Genomic DNA, 13,107 nt, shown 5'->3' on the forward strand with positions numbered 1-13,107 from the left:
GCGCAGGGCAAAGCCCCGGGGAGCTTCGTTTGTGATCAGAGGTTCTTAACGGGGGTTTTGCAGTAGCTTCAGAATGCTCGATACAAGGTAAGACATGAAGATCTCTCACTTTGAAGCCTCACAGCCCTTTGTTCAAAGCCCAGGGCTGCTGCTTATTGGACACCTGCTCTTGAGTACTTCTGGCATTGTAAGGAAACTATTTGGGTTTGCCAGCTGCAAGAAAAGGCCACTCCACCTAAGAGGCAGCAGTGGAGGGAGCTTCCGAAGCTATGTGGAGCATGCGAGACAAGCCCGGACGTCCCCGCCAGGATACCTGGGTTCCCCTAGCTCTTCGCTGTCAGCCCGAAGAGTTCAGACAAGGAGCTGTCCCTTCGTGCCTCTGTTTCCTCCTTGTCTAAAACACAAGAAAGGTATGTGGGATGGTTCCCGAGGTCCTCCCAGCTCTCATGCTTTCTGCTCAATATCTCAGTTTCATCAGACATAGTTCTCTGCTTTTCTTTCTGATGCCCAACCTTCTTCATTGTTTCTAAAATAGCCATGTGTACCATCCTTATCTTATAAAAACAACAGCTATCTCTTATTGATGCTGCTTTCAAACCCCAAATGTTCTCTCTGAATATATGAAGAAGATCAACAGCCCTTGTTCCCAGCATGGATGTTTCACTGGCTCGGGAGGTTATGTAACTGGACTTGTTACAACCCCAGAAGGCAAAACCAAAACAAATGACACAGGAGAAGCCAAATTTTCTTATCTGGCCTAGAATGTTTCTCCAGCCAAGAATCCAAGATGATGCTCATATCCTGAAGGGTTAATTTCTTGTTTCCTTTTTCTCTGAGCACAATAAATGCCCGTCTAATTAGGCACTCCCCCACACAGCCCTGCTGTCCGTAATGAGCACTCATGTAATCTTAGTTAATAAAGTGAAGATTTATTCAATTTTCAGTTCTAATAAATAGCCATTATCTCTGCAATGGGCCCCAAGCCCTGGTTAAAAAAAAAAAAAAAAAAAAGGTCTCTGTGACCCTTTGAAGGCAGAACATCAAGCTGTATTCTTTGATTGCAAAAGTGAGTCTCCTGAAGCTGGATTTAGTTTTCTTACCACACAGAGGTCCCACAGACACCTTAGCCGGCATTAGGATCTTAAAAGTAAAAGAAAGGAAAAACAAACAGCAGAGAAGCAGACCCGGAGACTAGAACAGGTGACTTCCCTATTGGCGGCAGGGGGACACATCCCTTCTGAAGGGAGCCCAGGGCCCAGACGCAGCGTGAAACAATCTTCCCGCTTGTTTGAAGGGCTGGGAAGGGCAGTGACTCTGGATTCACGGAATCAGGGCTCCAGGGGAAGAGGAGCCTCTTCGTTTGGGATTTTTATTTTTATTATTTTTTAATTTCCAAATGAAGAACAGAGCAGCAGGAAATGGAGGCTTACTTAAGCCCTCCCTCCCTTAGGCGGTTAAAACCCTGGAGGAAGATGGGTAAAGAAACAGTGCCAAGCAAGGTCTTGGGCTGTTTTTGTGATTCATTCTCAAGACTGATTTAGACCTTAGAGAATAAAGAGGAGGAGAAAGGCCTCAGGCCTTGGCCCGCAGCCCGGGAAGGTGGCTGTTCTTTGGAGAAGAGCTTCCTAAGGCTGGTCCTGCAGAGGGCGACGGGACAGCTCCAGGGTCCACCCAGGCCCTCGTGGTCCACGATCCCGGTCTCCACGTCCAGTGTCCGCTCCTCGCTCCTACCTGTCCCCACTGGTCTCCGCCAGCCTGTTGTTCATGATCGCAAAGGCCCCCACCCCGCCCGAGAACTCACTGTCCCGGGACAGTGCGCTGGCCTGGGCCGGGCAGCCGTTGGCCGTCTCCGACAGCTGCTTCTGGAGGATGGCCAGCGAGACCTTGTTGGCGGCCAAGAAGTCCTTCATGGAGATCATCTCCCCCGAGAGCCGCCGCGCGTCCGTGTCGCTGTCCAGCACCCCGTCCGTGTCTATGGAGATGTTGCACCGGTTCTGGACATTGCCCGGCATGACCACATTCCTCCGTGAGCGCAGGAGTCTCCTTTGGCACTGTCGGCAGCACCCCCCGTCCATTTTCCTCAGGATCCAGTTCACGGACTGTTTGATGAGGATGGAGATGACATTGAACAAGGAGTAGATGCAGCAGACGCCCATGAGGATGAACACAAAGTTGGCGAAGCGGTAGAGGCCTTGGCTGTCGTACTGGGCGTTCTGGCTGCTGACAAGGTCCCCGAAGCCAATGGTGCTGAAAGCCACGAAGCAGAAGTAGAGCGAGTCAAAGTAGCTCCACCCTTCGATGGAGGTGTACATGGCTGACGCGCAGCAGGAGATGAGGAGGGAGGCCACGCACAGGATCAGCATCACGTAGTACACGGAGGGCTTCCAGCCGGCCAGGCTGTCCACCTCGCACCTGCCCGGGTTCTTCAGGCTCTCCTGCGGCAGGGCCCCTCGTCTCTGGAGCTGCCGCTGGTGGCACGACTTCATGATGTAGGCGATGACAGTGATCAGGCGCTCCAGGAAGAGGTTGAAGAACAAGATGGTGCTTGCACACCCAATGAGGCCATAGAAGATCAGAAAGATTTTCCCTCCTACTGTTGCTGGAGTTGTCATCCCAAACCCTGCAGGAGACAAAAATCAGAGGAGAGAAGAGTGAGGGGATGCGGTCAGGGTCTTGACTGCGATGGCTGGCAAAGGACCTGAAGAAAGAGTTTCATAAAAGCACTCGGTCCTACCCTTTCATAAAAGCACTCGGTCCTACCTGAATCCAGATTCACTGCCCTTCCCAGCCCTTCAAGCAAGCGGGGGGATGTTTAAGCTGCGTCTGGGCCCTGGGCTTCCTTCAGGAACAAGGAGGAGAATTCTCACTTCCTTTTGGAGACACTAAGTGTTGTTCAGAGCTGTGCTGTTGAAAGCTCGGATGGTGTCATTGTGCAAATCCGAAAAAGGCACGTCTTCCTCCAGGTGGATGCAGGCAGCAAAAAATGGCTGGGTGATGAGAATGCGAACTGGATTTCAGGCCCCCCTCCTTACTTGGTTAGATGTCCTGTACAGTACACAACCTGAACAACTATACTTAGCAGACACTGTTCAGACAGACAGAGGTTCATACAAGGAAAAGTCTTATACAGACTCTTCAGAATTCATTTATTGCATAAATGTTTATTCAGTGCTATTCCAGGAACTGGGGATTGAACCATAAAAAAGCCAGATCTGGTCCCTGCCCTCATGGAGCTCTAGGCTCGTGAGGTGATTACTACATTGTGTAGGTGCTGTGCTGGAGAAAGTACAGTGTCCTTTGGGGGTGGCCAACAGGGGAACCCATCTCAGACTTGAGGTTCTGGGAAGACTAAGCAGGGATACTTGAAAGCTACAGAGGAGTTAGGCAGGCAAGAAGAGGAGTGTGTGTGTGTGGTGGTGGTGATAGTGGTGTTCCAGGCAGAGAAACAGCAAATGCCAGCATCTGTAGAAATGAGAAATTTGTTCAAGATGTTCTCATCTTTTTTTTTATTCTATTCTCTACCTTTATTTTTTTTAAAAATATTTTATTTTTATTTATTAATTTATTATTATTTTTTTTAGATTTTATTTATTCAACAGAGAGCACAAGCAGGGGGAGCGGGAGAGGGAGAAGCAGGCTCCCCGCTAAGCAGGGAGCCCGATGCGAGGCTCGATCCCAGAGCCCTGTGATCATGACCGGAGCTGAAGGCAGACACTTAACTGACTCAGCCATCCAGGCGACCCCTATTTATTTTTAGAGAGAGAGAGAGAGAGAGAGAGAGAGAGCTCATGTGTGGGTGGAAGGAGGGGAAGAGAGAAAATCTCAAGCAGACACCCTGCTGAGTGTGGAAACCAATGTAGGGATCAATCTCACAACCCTGAGATCATGACCTGAGCCATGACCTGATCATGACCAAGAGTCAGATTAACTGACTGAGCCACCCAGGTGTCCCTTTCTCTACCTTTAAAAACCTTTCCTTTTCTGTAGTCCTTAGGAGCTCTCCTCTACTTGTTAGATGGGGTGCTGCCTGATTATAATGAATTGATTAATAAGGCCAATTATATCTTTAAAATTTACTCATTTGAATGTTATTTAACACTTGAAAGCAAAGAAAAATGGAGAAAGTAACAGAAGAAACAAAGAACAGACATCGAAATTCATCTCAGCTACATGGAACCTGATCAATGTCTACTAAGCAAACTTATAGAAAGGACCTAAAGTGATCATTCTTTTCTCAAACTAATTTACCTAAGGCTTTATTCGCTTTACCTTTTATTCTTCTTATTCTTAAAAATGCATCAACCTAAGAAGGATTTAGATGAGATTAGGAACCTCCCAGTTAGACAATTATGGTGTTGTAGGGCAGCTGTAGAGAAACAGGGATTCAAATTGGGTCTTTTTTTTTTTAAATAATAATTTTTTAATTATATTATGTTAGTCACCATACAGAACATCCCTAGTTTTTGATGTAAAGTTCCATGATTCATTACTTGCGTATAACACCCAGTGCACCATGCAATATGTGCCCTCCTTACTACCCATCACCGGCCTATCCCATTCCCCCACTCCCCTCCCCTCTGAAGCCCTCAGTTTGTTTCCCAGAGTCCATAGTCTCTCATGGTTCATTCCCCCTTCTGTTTACCCCCCCTCCACTCTTCCCTTCCTTCTCCTACCGATCTTCCTATTTCTTATGTTCCATAAATGAGTGAAACCATATGATAATTGTCTTTCTCTGCTTGACTTATTTCACTTAGCATGATCTCCTCCAGTCCCATCCATGTTGCAGCAAATGTTGTGAAATTGTTCTTTTTGATGGCTGAGTAATATTCCATTGTTGATATGGACCACATCTTCTTAATCCAGTCATCTGTTGAAGGGCATCTCGGCTCCTTCCATGATTTAGCTATTGTGGACATTGCTGCTATGAACATTGGGGTGCATATGGCCTTTATCTTCACGACGTCTGTATCTTTGGGATAAATACCCAGTAATGCAATTGCTGGATCATAGGGTAGCTCAATTTTTAACTTTTTTTTTTTAACGATTTTATTTATTTATTCGACAGAGATAGAGACAGCCAGCGAGAGAGGGAACACAAGCAGGGGGAGTGGGAGAGGAAGAAGCAGGCTTGTAGCAGAAGAGCCTGATGTGGGGCTCGATCCCATAACGCCGGGATCACGCCCTGAGCCAAAGGCAGACGCTTAACTGCTGTGCCACCCAGGCGCCCCTCAATTTTTAACTTCTTAAGGGACCTCCACACTGTTTTCCAAAGTGGCTGTACCAACTTGCATTCACATAGGCAGCAACCTCTTTGACATCGCCCACAGCAACTTTTTTCGTGACACATCTCCAAAGGCAAGAGAAACAAAAGAAAAAATGAACTTGTGGGACTTCATCAAGATCAAATTGGGTCTTGAAAGTTGTTTTGGTCCAAAGCAGAAAAGGCCTAACAGGGCAAACAGGGTCACTCTTTGGTATACAAGTTGGACTATGTGAACTTCAGTCAAAACTTCGATGTAGCAAAGTTGCATTTGGTTTGTTCTTTAGAAAGAAACTTTGATAAACTCAAATACACACTTTCATTAAGGGAGAAATGCCCAGAGAGGATTCCACTATGGGAACAACCAAATGAGCAAGTTGAAAGAGTCAGAATAACAAGTATCTGGGAGTAGTTTCTATTATAAAGTGATGACTGAATACTTTAAATGTACTCGTGAATACCAAGGCTATGCAGGATCTTAAACAGGAAAAGGTGTGCCAGCAGGGTGAATGGTCTCAAGACACTATGGAACACAAGGCAGGCGATTTTTGTATTAACAGGTGATTACAAACTGCTCATCGGGTCAATAAACCAAGTCATACAACTTTCTGAAATCCTAGATGCTACAATTATCACATACAAGTCCACACTTAAAAGAAAAAAAAAGGTGTTTCCGGGGGGCGGGGAATCTACTCTCAATATACAAAAAAATTAGAAATCCGTTTAAAGGGCAGTGAAATCGAGTCTTCCCCGGCGCCAATCATGTTTTGGACGCCGCTGTGATGCCTGACAAACAGGTTCAAGCAGGGTCGACCTCGCTTTGCCCGGCCCCACGGAGCCAAGGAAAGAAAAGAGGTCTTAAGGGCGTCGACCCTGGAGCAGGGGAGAGGGGGGAGGTTGCCAGGGGTGCAGTCTGCGAAACCAGAGGCTCGGAAAAGGGATTTGCGCAGGGGCAAGGGGCTGCGCGAGGATGTCACAGACGGGCAAGGCGGTGAGGCTGTCACAGCGCGGCCTCTCCCGTCCCGGCCTTGGGCCCCAGTCACTCACAAGCGGGGCCCATGCCCTCTCAGGCTTCTCCCCAAGATGTTCTCATCTTTTAAACAAAATTCTTCAAACATACACCTTATATTTTGGGAGTGAAAACTGAGGTGTTGATTTTTATAGCTTGATCAAATAGAAAACATCTCTCTTGCCTTTACCTCTTACTGTTCACAATGTCTACCTTCTTGACCTTTCCACCCATGCACACAGACATGTTGCTAAGAATACCAACTACAGGACAATAGGCATCACTAAGAACACCGAGAAAAAGAAAGGAGCAGTGATTCACTCAGTATTTCTCACTGAGGGGCGCCCAGGGTCAGCCCACACCGAGGGACATGGAATCCTTCCAAGAAAATGATTCAGGAACCATGAGAAGTCTGATCTGTTTGAGGGGATGGGCATCAAAGCCTCTGAATACAAATGCCATTAAAAAAATGAGTACTGAGCCTGCCTCCCTAGGTTCAGCCTTTCATTCAAACCAAACCTTCTTGTTTCCATTTTTTCTTTATTATTGAGTTCAGGTTCCTAACTTGGGCCCCATCATTGGGATCTTGAGGACTCACCCCTTAGCCTCTTTCCTGATGACACCCTGCTTGTCCCCAAGCCACACTGCCCATGGCTGCCTCCCAGCGCACACTGGGAAGTGGTCAGGTCAGAACTGTCATGTGTGGGCTTCTGGGGTGAGGACCTCCTTCTCTCCTTGGGCAGAGAGCCAAGGGACCACCCTTCCCAAACACCTAGCTACATATACTGTGTTGCCATCTGGTTTTCCAATTCAATTTGATTTTCCTTCCACAGTGCACAAGGGTCTACACGAGTGTAGGCTGTTAACAGCCTATAACCAGGAGACTTGAGGAAGATTCGGTGAATCTAGCATTTTAGCTGGATGGGACAGGATGATGTGGTAAAGAAGGTGCGAGGGGCTGGGGTACTTCCATTGGGAGTCACAGTTATGGACCCTAATGATACAGAGAAAAGTAGACCCTCATCTCTTCCCTGGGAACTCCCTCAGCAGCTCTTGGCACTGCAGGTTTCATTTATTACATATCTTTGTTATGTAAAGAAATACTTCGTCTTGGGGCGCCTGGGGGGCTCAGTCAGTGAAGCATCCGACTCTCGGTTTCAGCTCAGATCGTGAGATGGAGCCCCGTGTTGGGCTCCAGGCTCAGTGCGGAGTCTGCTTGAGATTCTCTCTCTCCCTTTCCTTCTGCTCCCACCCCACTACCCTGCCTCTCTCTCTCAAATAAATAAATAAATAAATCTTAAAAAATAAATACTTTGTCTTTGCTGTGTATTCTCTTGCTAGTATCTTTCACTCTTATCCCCAAGCTCAAGTTGAATTGAGGTGGTTGTAAGAGTGGAGAATTTAGAAAAACTTACTGAGTTTAATGACCAAGCTGAGAGCAATGTCTTTCTCTCCCCAGGCCACAGAACACTGAGGAGTAACCAAGGTGTTGAGTGATTAGTTCCCGCTTATCTGCAGATGTTGGGGCACCTCCACTGGCTCAGGGAATTCCCAGAAGCAGTGAACCTTGCAAATCTTTCTGCACTAAGAAATGAACAATGAAAACTGGAGCCCCACAGCCCCAGTGCTGTGAGGCCAAATGGGTCTTAGGGCTCTCTTCTTTGGAGACAGAACTGAGGCAACAAGCAGAAAAAAAGAGAAACATTTATCTGGGGCCTTTTGTGGACCCAATAATATTCCAGAAACTGGATAAAGGCATTGAAAATGGGGAAAACCCAGAAATAGCAAGGGAGGGGGAGGGAGAGGGGGATGCTCTTGCTAACAGAGGAGAACTTTCTCATGTAGCGCAAGATTTAAAGGGGCAAATGTTTGCTTCTCCAAAATCTTCCTTTCTGATCCCAGAGGGGACTTAATTATTTTAGTCTTGGAGAGTAGGGCGGTTAGGAATAGCTCTTAGCTAAAGCTGACAACAATAATTTTAAAGCACCTGTGAATTTCAAGGGCGTGCACTAAGTGTTTGGGCCACACAATGATTAGCTGGACAGGGTCTTTGACCTCAAAGACCTCGCATCCAGGCTGGGACAAATAAATTGCTATCTACAAAATAAGGCCATAGAGAATCAGTGGCCAAAATAAAGGCACAATGGAGTCATCCAGCTTCAGGGGCCTGAATGCCGCGTCACTTGGAATGTATGATGTCCAGGTGCATGACTGAAGCCAGCTGACAAGCTCAGTCACCTGACCTTTCCAATGAATGACAGTCTGGTGATGTGGGGACATGTCTCTGGGATTTAAAATTTCTAGATTCTATCTTGTTTATTTGGTTATAAAACATTCAATTTGATTGAAGAACAGAGAGACCACGAGTTTTGATTACCTACTGAATCGGATTGGGCACCGCCATCTTTTCAATCAGCAGAAATGACAGCAAATGGCATACATGGTAGTGTGGGGAGGCACTGGGAGGCAGCCTCCTGCGGTCTGCAGGGAGACGTGTTTCCGTAGCTTCTACTGCTGTCAGAGCTTAAAAGCGTGGAAGTTCACAATATAGATTTTTTCATAGAAAGCCTTCCCTTGTTTGAGCCCCATAACGTGAACATTAGGGATGCCTTGGATTGGGAATAAGAAGCCTCGGGGTCCCTCTTGGTGGAGGAAAAGGATGCAAGCATCACCAAAGACCTGCCCTCTGCCAGGTATCACTGGCTTCTCTCACCCTTGCTGGGAAGCTGGGTGTTTAGGATTAGACTACTAGTCCCATTTGACAGATGAGAAAAAGAAGACTACAGAAGTTAAGTAACTTGCCTAAAGGTATAAAGCCAGAATCAGAACCTAGATTGTCTCCCAGGCCCATGCTCTTTCCACTTGACTGTGCTGAGTACCAGCCACTGTCAGGTGTACGCGTCAGGAGTAGAATCCAGGGAGGGAAATTAACCAAGCATCTATAGTTCCATGCTTTACACAGACACCCAGACCACAGTGGCTGCCAAATCTGGTACCCAAATCAGGGGATTGGCTTGCATCAAACTGAAACCCTACAATTTTCACTCACGAAAACACATGTTTCTGAACGTATGTGTGCCTCTTCCAACAAGTGATGTAATTAAGTCGGTTTTAAAAACGTGCTACGCCCCATGCATTTTGGTCTCCTTGTATTTCGTAGGCACACAAATGAAACTGATTGTCACAGGTGGTGCTTTCCAGTATATAATTTATTCTCTGAGTTCAAGCCTGAGGTCATCTGATTTGTGTCCAACCCCTGATTCTGGGAACACATGAGCTAGCTGACTGAGGACCAAGGACTCATGAGTTTGGTTTGGAGTCCAAGGACTCCAAGGAAGCTGGCCTGGCAGTCTACTTCATTCTGGCTCCCTTGAACCATTTCAGATCTGTTTCAATCTGACCCCTAGGGCAGCTCCTGGGGCCAAACCAGGCTCCCTGGTGTCCTTCGGGCCAGGAATATATAAAGCAGCCAGAAACTGCCAGGGTCCTGGTCAACCCCAATAGAGCTTTTTATTTAGACCATGAAGAGAGGAGAGAAGACCTGTGGTTTCCCAGCATTTTATGTAAATTCTGTTGACCACCATTCTTTAAAAAAAATTAATCAAGGTAAAACACTGAAAAGCTTTGCATGATGATATTTTCATACATACACAAAGGAAGAGAGACTACTATAATAAACCTTCATTTCCTACTTTCAGTGATTGTCAACAATTTGCCAATCGTGGTTCCCTGATCCCACCCCACCTCCTTTATTTGCTGGAGTATTTCAAGGAAGTCCCAGACAGCACGCCATTTCATCCATTACTAAGGATGCACTGGGGTGCTTGGGTGGCTCAGTTGGTTGAGCGTCCAATTGATCTCAGTTCAGATCTTGATCTCAGGGTTGTGAGTTCAAGCCCCACGTTGGGACTTGAAAAATAAATAAATTAAAAAAACAAGGATGCATCTGTAACTGACAAGGACTTCATTTTCCCAACATGACCACACTATCACACCCAATAAAACTAACATTAATTCCTTAAAACCAAATAATACCTAGGCCATATTCAGATTTCTCAAAAATATCTTTTTATAGATCTGTATGAATCAGGATGTTAGCAAGGTCCAAACATTATATCTTTTTTTTTTAAAGATTTTATTTATTTAGTTGACAGAGACAGCCAGCGAGAGAGGGAGCACAAGCAGGGGGAGTGGGAGAGGAAGAAGCAGGCTCATAGCAGAGGAGCCTGATGTGGGGCTCGATCCCATAACACCGGGATCACGCCCTGAGCCGAAGGCAGACGCTTAACGACTACGCCACCCAGGCGCCCCAAACATTATATCTTTTAAGTCTCCTTTATTCATTGAAAGCATCCCCACCCATTTTTTTAAAATAATTTTTTATTATGTTATGTTAGTCACCGTACAGTACATCGCTAGTTTTTTGATGTAATGGTCCATGATTCATTACTTGCATATAGCCATTTTTTATGCCATTGCTTTGTTGGGTAAATGTATCCTGTAGACTTCGATCACAATTCTTTCTAGAAACTTTTTTTAAAAAAAAGATTTTATCTATTTATTTGAGGGAGAGAGTACACAAGCAGGTGGAGGGGCAGAGGCAGACCCCCCGCTGAGCAGGGAGCCCAACATGGCGCCCAATCCCAGGACCCTGAGATCATGACCGGAGCTGAGGCGGATGCTTAACCATCTGAGCCACTCAGGCGCCCAAGAAACATTTTTCAAAAATTGTCTATTATAAGAGTGCCCTCAGATGTAGCAGAAAATCTCAAACGCTGTATGGGGACATATAAATTGGCATAAACTATCTAGAAAGCAATTTGGGAATGTTTCAGGCATCTTAAAAACACTTCTTTCTTTTTCTGTTTTTTTTTTTTTTTAGGAATATGTCCCCCAAAATATCAGAAATGTGACTCATTATGTACATTGATGTTCACCATGTCTTTGCTTTTAATCATGAAAATCCTCAGCAACCTAAATGTCAGATAATAGGGAAATGACTAAATAAAGTAGCCATTAAAATGAAGCCATTAAAATGACATATTCATAGAGTTTTTAATGACTAGAGAAAATGTAAAGTGGAAAAATGCAGAGCCAAAGTGTGTCTGCAGAATGACTCAAGCCTAGTACATGGGGCATCCTCGTTAAATATTTGTTGGATGAAGGAATAAACTTTCTAAAATGCATTTATGTGTGTGTGTGTGTGTGTATATATATATTAGCAGTGAAGATTTTGCTTTTGGTTACCAGTAATAGCAAATCATAAACAGAGGTGGCTTAAACATGAAGGGGATCTATTATCTCATAGAACATGAAATTTGGAGGTAGGGTGACTCCAGGGAATAACTGGGTGGCTAGTTGGGTGGTTTTCCAAATAATCCATGAACCAAAACCATTTCACCTTTCTGGCTCTGGCCCTGTCAACAGGTTGAATAGTCCCTCCCTAGGTCAACAGCTTTGGGCATTAACTCCTCACACGCTAATGTCCAGAGCCAGAAAATGTTGTGTTCCTGTCTTGTGTATGTCTTTCTAAGAGCAGAGAATCCTTTCCAGAAACCCCCTGGCAAAATTCCCATTACACATTATTAATTAGTATAAGCTCTCTTCTCAAACCAATTATCTATAAGAGGAATGGATTTCCTCTTAGACTGGCCAGGGTTTACTGAAGCTCCTTGGGAAAGAGAAGGACCCCAGAACCAACAAGGTCTGCCACAAACATATACAGAAAAAACAACATAAAGGGAAAGAGACACAATTTTTAATCAGGTTATTTCAAGGTGGTGAAAATTCGGTTGATTTAATTTTTTGTAATGCTTTATATCTTTCATTACTTCTATTTATTTTTCTTCTTTTTTCCTTTCTTTCATTACGTTTAAACCAAGAAAAATGCGTAAAAATATTCTGGAAGATTTCCCCAAATGGCAGCAAACACCTGCCCAAAACAATCATCACTCTTCATTCTTCTCAATACACTGAGAATCAAAGTTTGATTCACATAAACTTTTCATCATCTTTTTGATTTGGAAATTTTAAGCCTCTTTGTGTGAGATAAAACTACATAGGGGTTTGTGGGTGTTTTTAAACAAGACCGTCCAGTTTTCATCGGGATGGAAGGAGAGCAAAAACAGACCCCACGGTGGGGCACCTGGAGGGCTCAGTCAGTTAAGCTTCTGACTCTTGGTTTCGGCTCAGGTCATGATCTCAGGATCCCCGCTCAAGGGGGAGTCTGCTTCTCTGCGTCTCTCTCCCTCCCCCCTGCCACTCCCCCCACTCATATGTGCTCTCTCACTCTAAAATAAATGAATAAATCTTAAAAAAAACCCAAAAAACAAAAAAGAGACTCCATGGACTATTCTTATGGGGGATGTGGGAGAAGGGAATGGGGGTCCAATGAGGGAGGACTTGAGGTTCTTATTAGACACAGTCTTTATGTGGATTATGGAGCCACAACTGTTAGAGCCAAGAGGAAATTCACAGCTTTCTAGCCCAATCTTTCTATGTTATAGGTGGGGAAACTGAGGCACTGAAAAGCCAGGTAATCTCCTTGAGGGGTAGAGGCTTGGCTTGACTCCAGGTTCCCCATCCAGATGGCCTTCCCCTACTCTTGTTGCCTGTGGTAGACTGTTTTTCAAAGATGATTTTGAGCAAACTGCTCCCATCCCTGTAAGAGGTGAAGCCTATTTCCCTTCCCCTTGAATCCTGGTGACCTTGAGACTTGTTCTGACCAATCATACATAGCGGAAGTCATGCTGCACTAGTTCTAGGCCGAGACGGTGAGCAGCCTAGCAGTTTTAACTCTCTCTGGACCCTTGAGTCATTGTGTAAAAAGTGTGACCAC

At 45.3% G+C, this 13,107-nt stretch overlaps 1 protein-coding gene across 1 annotated transcript in view; it reads right to left on the reverse strand.

The window, feature by feature from the left end:
• Positions 1-913: 913 nt before the first annotated feature.
• Positions 914-13,107, reverse strand: part of KCNK13 (potassium two pore domain channel subfamily K member 13) — a 104,534-nt gene continuing 92,340 nt past the window's right edge. The window contains exon 2 of the mRNA XM_040641541.1: positions 914-2,620. Coding sequence (XP_040497475.1) covers positions 1,728-2,620 — 893 coding nt within the window. The 3' untranslated portion in view covers positions 914-1,727. The remainder of the gene's footprint in view (positions 2,621-13,107) is intronic.

Source organism: Ursus maritimus, unplaced genomic scaffold, assembly GCF_017311325.1.
Source record: "Ursus maritimus isolate PB19 unplaced genomic scaffold, ASM1731132v1 scaffold_25, whole genome shotgun sequence".
Lineage (NCBI taxonomy): Eukaryota > Metazoa > Chordata > Mammalia > Carnivora > Ursidae > Ursus > Ursus maritimus.